We start from the raw sequence: 13283 nt of genomic DNA, 5'->3' as shown, positions 1-13283 counted from the left end.
CTGAAAAGGAGAACAGAAATCTACTTACCCTGTCTTCTTTTCTCAATCTCTCTGTGCCTATTGTATATTTAAGAGAAGTATTAGGGAAGATTGAGAGAATATCAATACTTTTTAAAAGACTGTATCTTAAAAATAAATATGAAGCACATAATCAACATGAGGGTCTGAAACACGCAAAGAATGTTGAGAATGTGGTTTTTTCCTAACACTGTGCTGAGTTTTCCCCCTCTGTCATGGGGTTGAAATTGACAGTGACCTCAAGACCATTTCACTCCACATTTGTCGTAAGGAAGAGGACTACTGCAACTGAATCAAAAGTCGTCCCTCAGAATGAATGTGTGAAAGATCAGTGCTGAGGAATATACTTTGATCAGAGGATAATTTATATTTTGAGATTGAATTTGAACTAAGAAATCCTGTTTTGGATGGTTGCAGCTTGATCTTTAAACTATTTTAAAGTTTTTATTTTCTTAATTTAATAGCGTTTGTTATATATGATATGGAAAGTCAGGAGAAAAATTATAAAAGAAAGCAATTTCAGTAGTAACTTTGCCACTCAAATTTATTTATGCAAACTGATGTCTACATTTGACTCGTTTTCTGTGTTTTAAGATATACTTTCCAGCTTTCAGGGGGAACAGAGACAGGAGAGTCTAAATGCCCTTTTTGCTTCTCAATTAACTTTACTTCAAAATAATCAATATGCTATTGCGGAATATTTTGGGGTGGGCTGCTCAGGGACCCTACACATGAAACAACAAAGCTTTTAGTTAGGAAACTACCTTCACAATACAGAGGTAGGAAAGATTTCTTAGACTGGATCTGGAAAGAATCATCCATAAAGAAAAATATTACTGTTAAAATGTCTTTATTCAAAAGATAGCATTAAGAGAGTAAAAATTTAAGCCAAAGAGTGGAAAAAATATTTGCAATGTGTGTCACCAACAAAGACTTTGTTTCCTGTAAGTAAAGAAATTCTAAAAATAATTTTAAAGAGAACCTAAAAAACATAGAAAAAACTGGTAGAGAGCTTGAACAAGAACTCTTCAAAAGATGACATCCAAATAAGCAATGACTATTGGGGAAAACGTTTGATGTCACTAGTCATTAGGGAAATGCAAATTAAAATTACAATGTCATACCATGACCTATCCAGCAGAAAGGCTAAAATGAAAATAGCAGTTAATATCACACGTTGGAGAGGATGCACAGAAAGTGGAACTCTCATTACACTGATGGTGGGGATGTAAATTGGTGCAGCCTCTTTTAATACCAATTGGCAGTATCTACCACATTCCAAAATATGCATTCTGTTTGACTCAGAAATTCCATTCCAAAACACCCATTGGGAATGCATATATATGAAAACTTCTGATCAAGGATGTCTATAGGAGCATTATTATAGTCATTCCATCATTTTTAAAAGTTAATTTTATTGGAATTATTAGTTTTCCATTCCTATGATGTAAATATTTCCAGAGTTAAGGTACATTTCTTTTGATAATCTCATGATATCTGGATGTTGATTTTCACTACAGAAAAAATAAAATTATTTATTTTTGACCAGCATTATTGTCACTCAGTTGCTTAATTCACAAATAATTTATTAAAATCAATTCAAATATAGATTGTGTAGTTCATTTACTAGAAATCTGAAAACCACTCTTTCAGAGTTGTTTATCCATTTCACAGCATAGATCTTCATTTTTTTCTTTTGCTTCTTTGTTTTCTTATTTGTCAACTAGCTTTACAGGCAAACGTACCTGGCTATCAATCACTTCTATGCTGTTTAATTTGCTATAGATGAACATTGCATGTACAAATTTAGGAAAATGGCATTCTCAAGTCTATGTGTTACCAAAGCAATGCTTTTATATTTAAAACAGTTCCCCTTTAAATATTTTAAGATGGATTTTTATCCTTAAATTATGGAAATGACAATGCTTGAAAAATTAATGGTACTTCAAAAACTTCAATGGGGATTTTCAATGAGAAAATAACTTTTGTTCTGTGACTATTATATGCCTTCAGCAAGTTTTCATTTTACAGCCAATTTTAGCCACTATATATTGGCGCTTCTCTTGCCTGAGGACTATAAACTTTAATAGAGTGTCTGATACAGAGCTCACACCCTGACCGTGGAGGCCAAGGCGAGACGTGGGAAAGGCAGACAGCCTAAATACAAAAGTACAGCCCCCTCAACTTTTTTTATAAACAGGTAACTAGAGGCCAAAAAGAATGCTTAGAACTAAATTTTGTCAAAAACGTGAACTGACAGTTCACTGGACTAATTGTTTGGAAATGCTTATGCATCTGTGGATCCTCTCCTAAGCTAAAAAAGGCTGTTCATTTCATTTTGGGGTAACGATTTTGTATATCCCCAGGCTGAGAGGTGAGTTCATAGAGTTCTTGAATACAGAAAAATCAATTTAGAATCATTAATGTGAGAATAAGGATAATCATTAGTGGTAATTTTGAATTTGTGTGCTTACTTCCTAAATATCTGGGAGAGAGTAGGTGTGTGGGACGGGCATGGTTGGACTCAGTTTTTACTTTGGTTTGGTTTGATTTTCCTGGCAATATAGTATATAAATTTAAATGTTATCACCATTGTCAGATATGAATTAAAAGATTGTTATTGCACATATAAAATGTTACCCACCACTGAAAACAGATACTTTTAATTCAACGATTTGGATTTTCTGAAGAATGCATTAAATTTTTAAAATTCCCTTCATGAATTTTGTAAAACATGAAAGAAATCATATCTATTTCTAATTGTAGGATATTACTTCTAAATGTGTATCTAAATATGGGGCATACTAGTGGTTTCTTATTTTTCCCGGCAATAAGAGTATTTGAGAATTGTTTCAATATTTGAGTTTCACTTGACATTTCATAAGCCTTCAGAAATTCATTTATTATTGCTTAGTGCACTGGTGTTAGCTGTTTTCTCAGTTGTTCTGCCTTTTTGCAAAGTGATAAACAAAGTCTGCTTTGTAGACAGTAATTGAAAAAAAATCCATAGAGCTGAATAACAATTAAATAAGGAATAAAATATGACTTCAGAAAAAGCTATTTTAGTGAAGTGATTGTGACAAAAGCCAGACTGGATTCTACTGAAGAATGAATAAAATATAAAGAACATTCACTTCTCACTGAAATTAAAGTGCATTATACATTCTTCTTTTTAGAGTTACTTTAACTACAAACATTTTTCTGACAAGCAAAAAAGTAAACAATACAATAAACTCGCCTGTACTCATTACCCAGCTTCAACAACCATCACAATTTGTCATTCTTGTTTCATCCATTCACCTTCACTGTCTTTTTTTGTCCTGAAATACTTTAAAGAAACTCTCAAACATGTCATTTTAGCTCAAAATATTTCTAAATTCATTCCACAAACAAACAATGAAAAATGATTAGGACTTTATTTTTTTAACATAATCACACTGCCATTATCACAACTTACAAAAATTTCCCAGTAATTCCTTATTAAAATCTGATGCCCGAGTTACATGAAAATTTCCAAAATGCCTCAAATATCTTTTAATAGTTGATCTGTTTGCATTGGGATCTGTAGGGGAGGAAGAAATATTCCTCTACCCTCTAGGTCCTTCTGGATGGTCTAAGAATGAAACTGACATGAGACAGAGCAACAGGGGAAAATCAAACAAAGCTTACTAACATGTATACATGGGAGAAATCAAGGAAAGTTGAGTAACTCACTAAATGGCCAAAGCCACCACCTTAAATACCATCTTTAGCTAAAGACAAAGGAGGGAGTGGCGGTAGTGATTTGGGACTTCGAACTTCGAACAGGAGGAAGATGATTTACATGGAGATGGAAACCAAATGTTTGGTAAACAAGTGTTTACCATGTCTGTAAAGACAATGAGACATGGAGAAGACTTTGATCGAATGGGCCTTGCTAGGTTCCTGCCTGTCTACTACACCTAGTTCATGTCAATAGTTACCTATGGTATTAGCCCCTTTCTGCAACAAGGCTTTTATGTTAAATTCTTTTAGGAAGTTAGGGAGAGGTCAAAGTTTTTTCTTAAGTCTTTTGTTCTTAAAAAAAATCAAGCCAAAGAGATATATTTTAGTGTAGCAAATTCTGCTGCCCTACGGATCTCAGTAAGGCCCACTCACTTCATTTTGTTATGTTTTTAAGTCACGTTTAATTTAGAACAATTACCTTTTCCTAGTTATTTATTATTATTGGTTTTTGTTAACTTAAACATTCAGTCAGTTATCTTATAAAACATTCCACATTCTGGATTATACTATTTGATTCCTTGTAATGTCTTTTTTCTTTTCTTCTTTCTTTTTTATTTTTAATCCTAATTGCTTTTATCTTTACATATTTTAAAATGTTCATAGTAAAAGTTTAAATATTTTAAGGAAGATTTTGAGGGCATAGATTGTGTGTTTGTGTGTCTATATGTGCTTGTGTCTGTGATGTTTTGCATTTATTAACTACAGCATGTAAAATTAAATTTTTCTTTACTGGACAGCTTATGCTTTAAGGTAGCCCTGGTTTTGCAGGCATTCATCCAAGTTCTCATTTCATACATGTCATTTTGGCAGTCAAAACTCCTCCAACTAATGCTGTGTAAATGCATGTAACATCTTGGGTAACATGAATGTTCTCTCTCAAATATAAATTCCAGATCCTTGGAGTCCTCCCAACCATTTCTTTTGTAACAACATTGTTTATTTTCATAAACTATAGTGATTTTTTTTGGCTTGTTTGTGTTTATTTCTCTTTGTCTTAGGAGTCTGTAGGTTGAAAGTTTCAGTTGGCTAAAAAAAAAAAAGGCTAGAGAAGAAAAACAAACGAAGAATATATTTGTTGTGCTTGTCAAAAAAATACTTCCATCCATTCTTATTTTATATTTATTCTACTGGGTTCTTACTAGATTTTTCATTTTTGTATCTGAACCTGCAATTGCAGGTTAAAGGCAAAGGGGAAGTTTAAGAGTCATTCTTAGCTAAAATGAAACATATTCACCAAAGTATTCTTCAGATTTTTGCCGCTCAAAATATAAAATATCCAACTATAATGTATGGTAATCAGACTTTCTGAAAATGAAATTATTTTTGGTTTAAATTCAATAATAACAACTTGGGCCCCCTGCTTCAATCTCTTGATTTGCCAATCTCTCCCTTGCAGTGAATCCTGAATAATGTCACTAAAACACAGTTCTGTTTATGCTGTAATTCTTTTCCCAAGTTTCAAAGCTTCCCTGTTTTCCTAGTGAGTACATACAAAACACTATCTTACTCTGCGAATCAGACAATCTACAGATGATCAAAAACTACCTTTTTAGGGTCTCTGCTCCTTCATAAACCCCTGAAATTAGCCACACTACACAGCTGCTTTCCTCAAAGCTGGCCATACATTTTTTAAACACCCCAGTTCCTTTGCACACACTTCTCCTTTTCATTCTGACAAACTTAGACTGGACTTTCAGACCTGATTTAAAGGAGACTTCACCTGTGGAGTATTCCATAATCCTTCCAGATTTTTAATCATTCCTGCTGTTTCATTGCTATAGTGCTTTGTTTACGTCTGTTTTAAAGACCTTCATTCTACTGTGGAAAATAGCTATTTACATGTCTGACCTCCTCATGGAAAGAAATCATGATATTCATCTTTGTTAAATGATTCTGCATCCATCTAGGTAAGAGTCTAGGTATATTTTTTAAATGTCTTACAGTTTAGAAAGCCAGACATTGTGGATATGAGCTCTTGATCACTTGCTCAAATGATTGAGCTTTTAGAAAAAACTTAGTTTTCTTTTTCATGGCATGCTTTTGAAAGGGTATCATTTATATAGTAAAAATTGAATGTGATTAGAATATGTTATGTCCTATTATTCTTACATTTTAGATATGATCCCAAAACAGACACGTGGACCATGGTGGCTCCTTTGAGTATGCCCAGAGATGCTGTTGGAGTCTGTCTGCTTGGTGACAGATTATATGCCGTTGGTGGCTACGATGGGCAGACATACCTTAACACTATGGAATCCTATGATCCACAAACTAATGAATGGACACAGGTAAGATTGTTGCCAGCATAACTGACTTCAAATATGAGTATTTATTTCATTTACTTCCTTAGGAAAAGAGGGGTATATATGATAATCTAGCCAGTCAAATTACCCTGAACCCAAAGTGGTTTATTTTAGTCCACTGTCATGTTCATTTTGTAAAAAGTTCATTAAACCAAATGCTTGTGTGAATTTTTCTGTTATATATTCTATACTTTAATGAAATTTATGTTAAAAAGTGGCATTCATGCTTCAATGGGATTTCCACTTTGTTATAAGTAATAACAAGGGATGGGAATGGAATTATAATTAGCTGAAGCAAAAAATAAAAGTAGAATATCTTGCTTCACAAAATCCTAACTTTAGAATACTTAGTTTTAGAGATAACTGGAATAAGGGGATGGAAGGCTGCCGAAATCAATTTTCTATCTCCCAGTTTTGCTTGGCTATCTTTGTTAGGTCCATTGTTACCTACTGCAAAAAGAATTTTCCACAGAGTAATGCTGCTGGAAGCTCCAAGTAGTAATCCTCACAGCCATAAACAGAAAATAAAAGAAGGCTTTGTTCAATTAAAAAAACAAAAAGTAAGGCCAGTCCCAGTGACCTGGTGGTTAAGTTTGGTGCACTCCACTTTTTTGGCCCAGGTTTGGCTCCCTGGTGGGAACCTACACCAGTCTGTTAGTGGCCATGCTGTGCTGGAGGCCCACATACTAAAAAAAATAGAGGGAGATTGGAACAGATTTTAGCTCAGGGCCAATCTTCCTTAGCAAACAAACAACAGACAAACAGCAAAGGGCTCTGAATAGTCTGTCATGTATAAAGTGCTTGCTCCTGGACAATCACTTTGTCCAGAAAGATGGAGTGAAATAATTGGCTGATCTTAGGTGAGGTGTTCTTCCTTGAATATTCACTTTAGTCAGAGACTCAGGATCATGCTGGAATATAGCCCCTCCCATTCTGGACTGTATCTAGAGGACTTCTGTAGGTGCGTGTGTGAGTGTTGGCAGAAGACAGGGGCAGGGATACTTAACTATAGTGGAAAATACCTTATGAAGGGCAGCTACCATGGCCTTGCTTGTAACGGAGGGAATGGATATATTCTCAGACTTATATCCTTACATTTAATTTCTCCCTACTTTCCTTCTTTCTTTTCCAAATCTCTCATTATTTCTGTTATTCCTCTCCTTTATCATAAAACTAAAAACACAGTACTGTTGAAATAAACAAAGAAACAAACCATTTCCAGCAATGAATGCAGTAAAATTCCAGACTTTTTGAGTTGAAGCAATGTAGCAACCTTATCTCCTCGTATTCCTCAGTGGGTAGAGAGTTTTATTTTTCATCACAAAAACTGACTAAAACTTGTCTGAAGAACTTGAACACTGATTGAAGTAAATTTCTTTTAAAGATATATAAATTCCTTGATTGTGTCAGTTTTGACGATATGTGTTCAAGCACAATATTTACATAGGCTATCTTTGAAGTACAAAACCAAATTCCAAATGGCCAGGCTAAGATACCTGCCTTATGAATCTTACTCTTCCCCAAGGGAAAACCCTTTGATTCTAGTAAAGATAGATGAATTTGGCTAAGGAGGAAGAAAGAAAGTAGAATGGAAGAAAGAAGGGGAAGTATTTGGAGAACCAGGTCGTGTGATTTTCTGTTTTACTTTAATTGTGAGAGAAGAAGCATTCTTTATCCAAACAGCAGCAAATATAAAAGAAGCTAGTAATTATTGCACTAACATTTTAGAGTATATATTTTAAATTCTTACCTCTCTGAATCCCTAGTGTTTACAAAGGGAACACTGCATGGATTAATGATTGTTGATTTGCTAAGGAAATGTACCAGTTCAATGGCATGTATTTTAAATATGCTACTTTTACAAATAAACATTACATAAAGAAAGTTTATGGGCATATAAAATATATAATATATTCATTACATATTTATAATAATGAGCCATTATACTTATCATTCCTCTAAAATTGAAATCAAAATAATGTATGTAGTAATAACAGGTAAAAGCCTGCTAAAGACCACTTTCCCTCATCTGTATTTTATTACACTCTTTTGGATCATATAGCACCTTACAAACAGCAAAGTGGTATTTAAAATGCTCTATAACAATTTTATTTTAGTACAATAAACATTCATTTTAAAGCTCTTAAATTACTTTAAGGTTTTACGTCCATATCTTTTCATTATTTATATTTTTAAGACTCTTGAGGGACTATTAGCAGACACACACGGAATCCCTCTGAAAATTTTCAGGATTCCAGGCCACTAGAAAAGATTCCTGTATTTGTTGGATAAGATATGTCACTTTCCCTCTATTTACCCCATAAATGGACAAAATCAATTGGTTATCCCATTTATCATTAGCACCTCCATATGACTAAGCATTAGAATAAATAAGCAAACAATATTAAAATATCCAAGGATATGTACTTGGAAAACTCCCCAAGCTAGCTAGAATTGGAGATAATGGAAATAGATTATGGAGCAATTGCGAGATTCATGCCTCAGATAGTTTTACTGAGAACACATGCATGCATGTGTGCGTGTATATGTGTGTTTTAAATAAAGCTGACTTTGTTATTCAACATTGGGTTTATTTCTTGCATTTGACTTGAAAGAACAATATGTGTGCTTCAAGTCCTAAAAAGAAGAACTTTATTCCATTTCCCATTGCCTGAGTAAAATGAGCCTTTCATGTGCTCTCTTGCTATACTGTCATAGTGCTGTTATGCTGCATCCACCTGCAGCTGTAAAGAAACAAAGATAATGTGTCATTTACTGTCATGTCTCCAAAGACTAGCTTAGTTGCTGGCATGGAGTAAGAGATATGTGAATGTTTATTAAATAAATTAATTGAGAATTATTGTTGTAATTCAGTTTGCTCTGTTGTGCATGGGTTTAGTTTATGTGTGCACATTAGATACGTAAGATGTTGAGAATGAGCTCCAGGGAAGCCAGGTGAGATATCCGCATACTCAGGTGCATTTTTCCAATTGGTTCTGTTGCCAACCTTTTTAGGGTATCATACTAAGGCCAAAAGGTATAACTCTGGAGGTAGGGCAGGGCAGGATTTTAAAAATATATATTAAAGAAAATAAAGTTGGATCAAGGGGGGAAAGAAGAAACGCTCTCTTCAATTTTCAAAATGTATTTTTATAGAATATATTAAATAGTTAAAATAGCACGAGAAATTCTGTGGTAAGGGAAATACTTAGCACTATGACACAATTTAAGTGTGTTGGGCAGAGATATATTCCTTCAGGAAATGAGAAGTAGAATGGGGCCTGAGAGATGAGTAATAGTTACCCAGATGAAAATATGGGGATGCTTTGGTTTAAGAACACAATTTGTAAAGAACTGCAGGAAGAACACATGGCATGTTTCACTGGGTAAGAAATAAAGTGGTAAGCCATGAATTTGGAAAGAGAAACAAAGTCTATAGTATGTAGGGTCAGATACCATGTTACAGAGTCTTAGCTTTATGTAAGACTGAAGTGGAGCTAATGAAGGATTTTAAGCAGGGAAAGTAAATAATCAGAAATGTCTTTTAAAATGGTTGCACTTGGTAGGATGTGAAAAATGGTTAGTAGAAAGCAAGACTGGAGTCAGAGAAATGTTTTAGGAGGATATTATACTAATCCACTCAAGGTAAAATTGTAATCTGAGCTAGATTAAAGACAGTAGGAATGGGGATAATTAAATTGGCTGGAGATCTACTTAGAAGGCTTGATGATTATTCAGATGTAGGGTTGAGTGAGTAAAATTAACGGTCATGGATGTGGCCTAGGTTCCTGTCTTGAGCATCTGGGTAGAGAGTGGTGTTATTCACTGAGACAGGAAACACGAGAGGAATAGTACATTTTTGGAAAAGAGAGCAGAGATTAATTTTTACACACACATACAAGCATGTACAGAGATATAGATGGAGATGGAGGTGTAGCCGTAAAGTGAGGCTATTCACCCCACGCTTCACCTAGAAAATCTGCACAGTACTTCTCAGTATTGAATGAACATCAGAGGGTGTTTGGAAAACTTCAAAATACAGCTACCCAATACTCATTCCGTTCCTCGCGAGGGGTGGGGCTTGAGCACATACCCTTTGTAAAAGTTCCTTAGATGACTCTGATGTGAAACAACGCTTGAAAATCATTGGAAACTAGAAGAGAGACAATGGAAAGTGCATGCCTTTGGAGTCAGATCTATTTCAGTTTGTATAGACTGACGTTAGGAGATTTATATGTTGTCTCTTGACACTCCATTCACACACCTGTCATACGGAGATGACAATAGACGATGGGATTATGAAGGTCACTGTGGTGATCTATAAAAATTATTCTTAACGTACAGTATGCTACCAATATATTCACACGCTCCTTTCCTCCTATCATTTTGAGCAGTTATCTATGGGAAAGACAAGAGAAAGTGCATTGTTAGCTTTTTAAAAATTAAGGTATTAATTGAACAGAATAAAAAATACGTGGGAAGTTTTTGTTTTTTATTTTTTTTAACCTGCAGAGGGATGGCAGGTAACAATAAGTATATTTAACAGAACTAGTAGATAACAGTGGTAATTTTCATATTTAGAGAATGATGCTATGCCCTTTCTTAATAAATAAGATAATGTATGTGATCTGAGTTATTTTGCTCTAAGCTACTTTATTTCTTAAATTTTATTCAATTCTTTTCAGTTTGAAATAATATCCTGTAATTTCTAGTCTACCCTCATATTTTTATATGCATAAATTACTTTCAGAAAACTGTAATAAAAATCATTGATATCAAAAAGCTTGAATTATTAAAATCTTGGCTTACCTCCATGGAATAAATTTTCATTACAAACTCTGTAAAAATTATTGTTTTTAATATATTTCTAGCCAATTTCACATTCAGGATTATTAAAAAAAAATCTCAGTTCTCATTTCAGTGACTGCTATAAGGTGAGTTTTTTTTTAATAAGCCCTATTGCAATTGTAATTATGGCCTATTTATGAGAAAATATTGAAGTTACTTCATTGTACATCTCTGTTTAGAATGAATGAATAATACATTTAATTCAGTATAATATCTGGGGAAATAACTTCAAAATTATTTCAATAAGTGTAATAGCTATTTCATCTAAAATATACTCCAAGCTATCACTACAAAATATCATCACAAATGTGTCCACGCAAACTCCAGAATAAACCTTTGCTGCACACTTTTCTACAGAAGCTTCATTTCACTTAAAATCCTTAAATATTGCATTGCTTTTATTAAAAATTCCATAAGTGATTACAGGTTTTAAAAATTTCAATACACAAATTATTGCTTTTTTGTAAATGCCATTTCCATTATTCCCATTTTTATTGTGGATAAAATTGTACTGCTTGTGGCTAAATTGGGAAAATATAAGTACATTTATTTATGATTTTGAGTGTTTTAAATATATTATAATGTTTATATTTTTCTATGACAGTAGAATTTGTCTTAAATTGTGTTTCCTCTTTTTCAACAGATGGCTTCCTTGAATATTGGGAGAGCAGGTGCCTGTGTGGTAGTCATCAAGCAACCTTGATTTATTTTTATTTGGAGAGATTTTATTTGCTGGAGTGGTTATTTTTGTATCAGAGGGCAAAAAGAAAACTCTTTAAGAACAAGGATTTCTGCAGATTTACCTACTGATGTCAAAAGAGGGAGAAGATCAAAGAGAATTACAGGAAACAAGAAAACATCCAGTTGCTACAGGAACAATATCTGGCCGTGCATTAGTTAGTCCAGGAGTGGTTACTGGTCATTTGTTTTGTAGTGTAGCATACAATAACTAGAGTTACCAAAGGCTTGTTTTTCTTGACCAATTAAAAGGAGAGATAGCTATTTGTGACATGGATACTTTCATGACTACGACTCATTCGATTGTTTATAATCTGTGGCAATATCCAAGAGGTTGCCACGAGTAAAAGACATGATATTTCATCTGAGAGAATCTGATTGGCTTACTAATCAGATGTGGTCTTACCAGGAAGCAGAATGATGTTTTATTAAAACAAACATGCTTCTTCATCATTTTCCTAAGCTACGAGGACAATTAGAGCAAAAGATTCATGCTTGTCTCTTGCATTCAGAAAACAAACTGTCCTGCTTATCAAAGCTGCATATATCATCAGAGACGATGGTTGAATTTTATCTCAAATGTGTTAGCAATCTGAAGCTGGCAAACACAAAGGCTCATTCTGATTAGGCTTACCACATTGCTTTGCTTTTTGAACACACTGAGCCAAAGAATCAGTACAATGGGCTTTTGCCTTATGTTGAGTTCAGTGCAAGCATGGAAGCTAGTTATCTGAATGTTATATATATCTCCATTGCATGTTGAAGTCCTTTAGAATTTTGTTCATAAGAAAACAGAACTTAGAAATTTGAAAGAAAGATCTAAAGTCCATTCATTTGGAGTGTTAATTATCATTGTTAGAAGAAAGGCAGATTTCAAATTCTCATTCTCCACTTTTCAAACTTGTTACACTGATATGCGCATTATTTTATGCCAAATGTTTGTAATTGTTTAAAGCATAAAGTGGAAACATTACACAATGTCCTTAATAGACCCATGTAAATTTCAAATACAATTAATAAATGTTAGAAAATTTGCTTTTATCAGTGTATCTTTCTTCAATAAATTTTAATTCAGATCTGAGTAAAACATTGACAAAACACAACGCAGAGATAGGAAAATTTTTTGGTTCACTTTTCAAAAATCAAGAAATATATATCTTCATCAACACATAAGTTTATTTTCTCCTAAATACTATTCTGACATCAAATGCAATCTTTAATGATTGTTTTTTTCTATAGTGACTTACTTGAGACAGTTAGCATTAGTGCTTAGAAAATACACATCCCATAAGGAGAGTGCACATAATTGTGCAGGAGCTAGAAAAGACAAGAAAATCCCTATTTTGAGTCAAAATAAACTATGGAATTTTATTGTTGGGTGATGAAAAATGTTTGAAATCTAATAACCGAGGAAAATACTGATAGATAATTTGGGTCAAGGAAATACTAGGAAATCTGAAATTTCCCAACACGTACTTGCAGTAAAGTTTATTAATTACATTTTATTTCAAAAAAAACGATGTCATTATAAGATGCTAAGGAAATATCAATAATCTTTTAATTGTAGTTTAAAAGTATGTAACATGAAATTTATCATCCTAACTATTTCTA

At 33.5% G+C, this 13283-nt stretch overlaps 1 protein-coding gene across 2 annotated transcripts in view; it reads left to right on the top strand.

Annotated features, from left to right (window-relative positions):
• The window catches only part of KLHL1 (kelch like family member 1), a 333689-nt gene extending 320976 nt beyond the window's left edge, over positions 1-12713 (top strand). For both annotated transcript variants that reach the window (XM_070240346.1, XM_014732127.3), the window contains 2 exons: positions 5900-6071; positions 11578-12713. In XM_070240346.1, the coding sequence (XP_070096447.1) occupies positions 5900-6071; positions 11578-11637 (232 nt within the window). In that variant the 3' untranslated portion in view covers positions 11638-12713. The remainder of the gene's footprint in view (positions 1-5899; positions 6072-11577) is intronic.
• Positions 12714-13283: the final 570 nt, after the last annotated feature.

This window comes from Equus caballus, chromosome 17 (assembly GCF_041296265.1).
Source record: "Equus caballus isolate H_3958 breed thoroughbred chromosome 17, TB-T2T, whole genome shotgun sequence".
Taxonomy (NCBI): Eukaryota; Metazoa; Chordata; class Mammalia; order Perissodactyla; family Equidae; genus Equus; species Equus caballus.
This window is presented reverse-complemented; position numbering and strand designations above follow the sequence as displayed.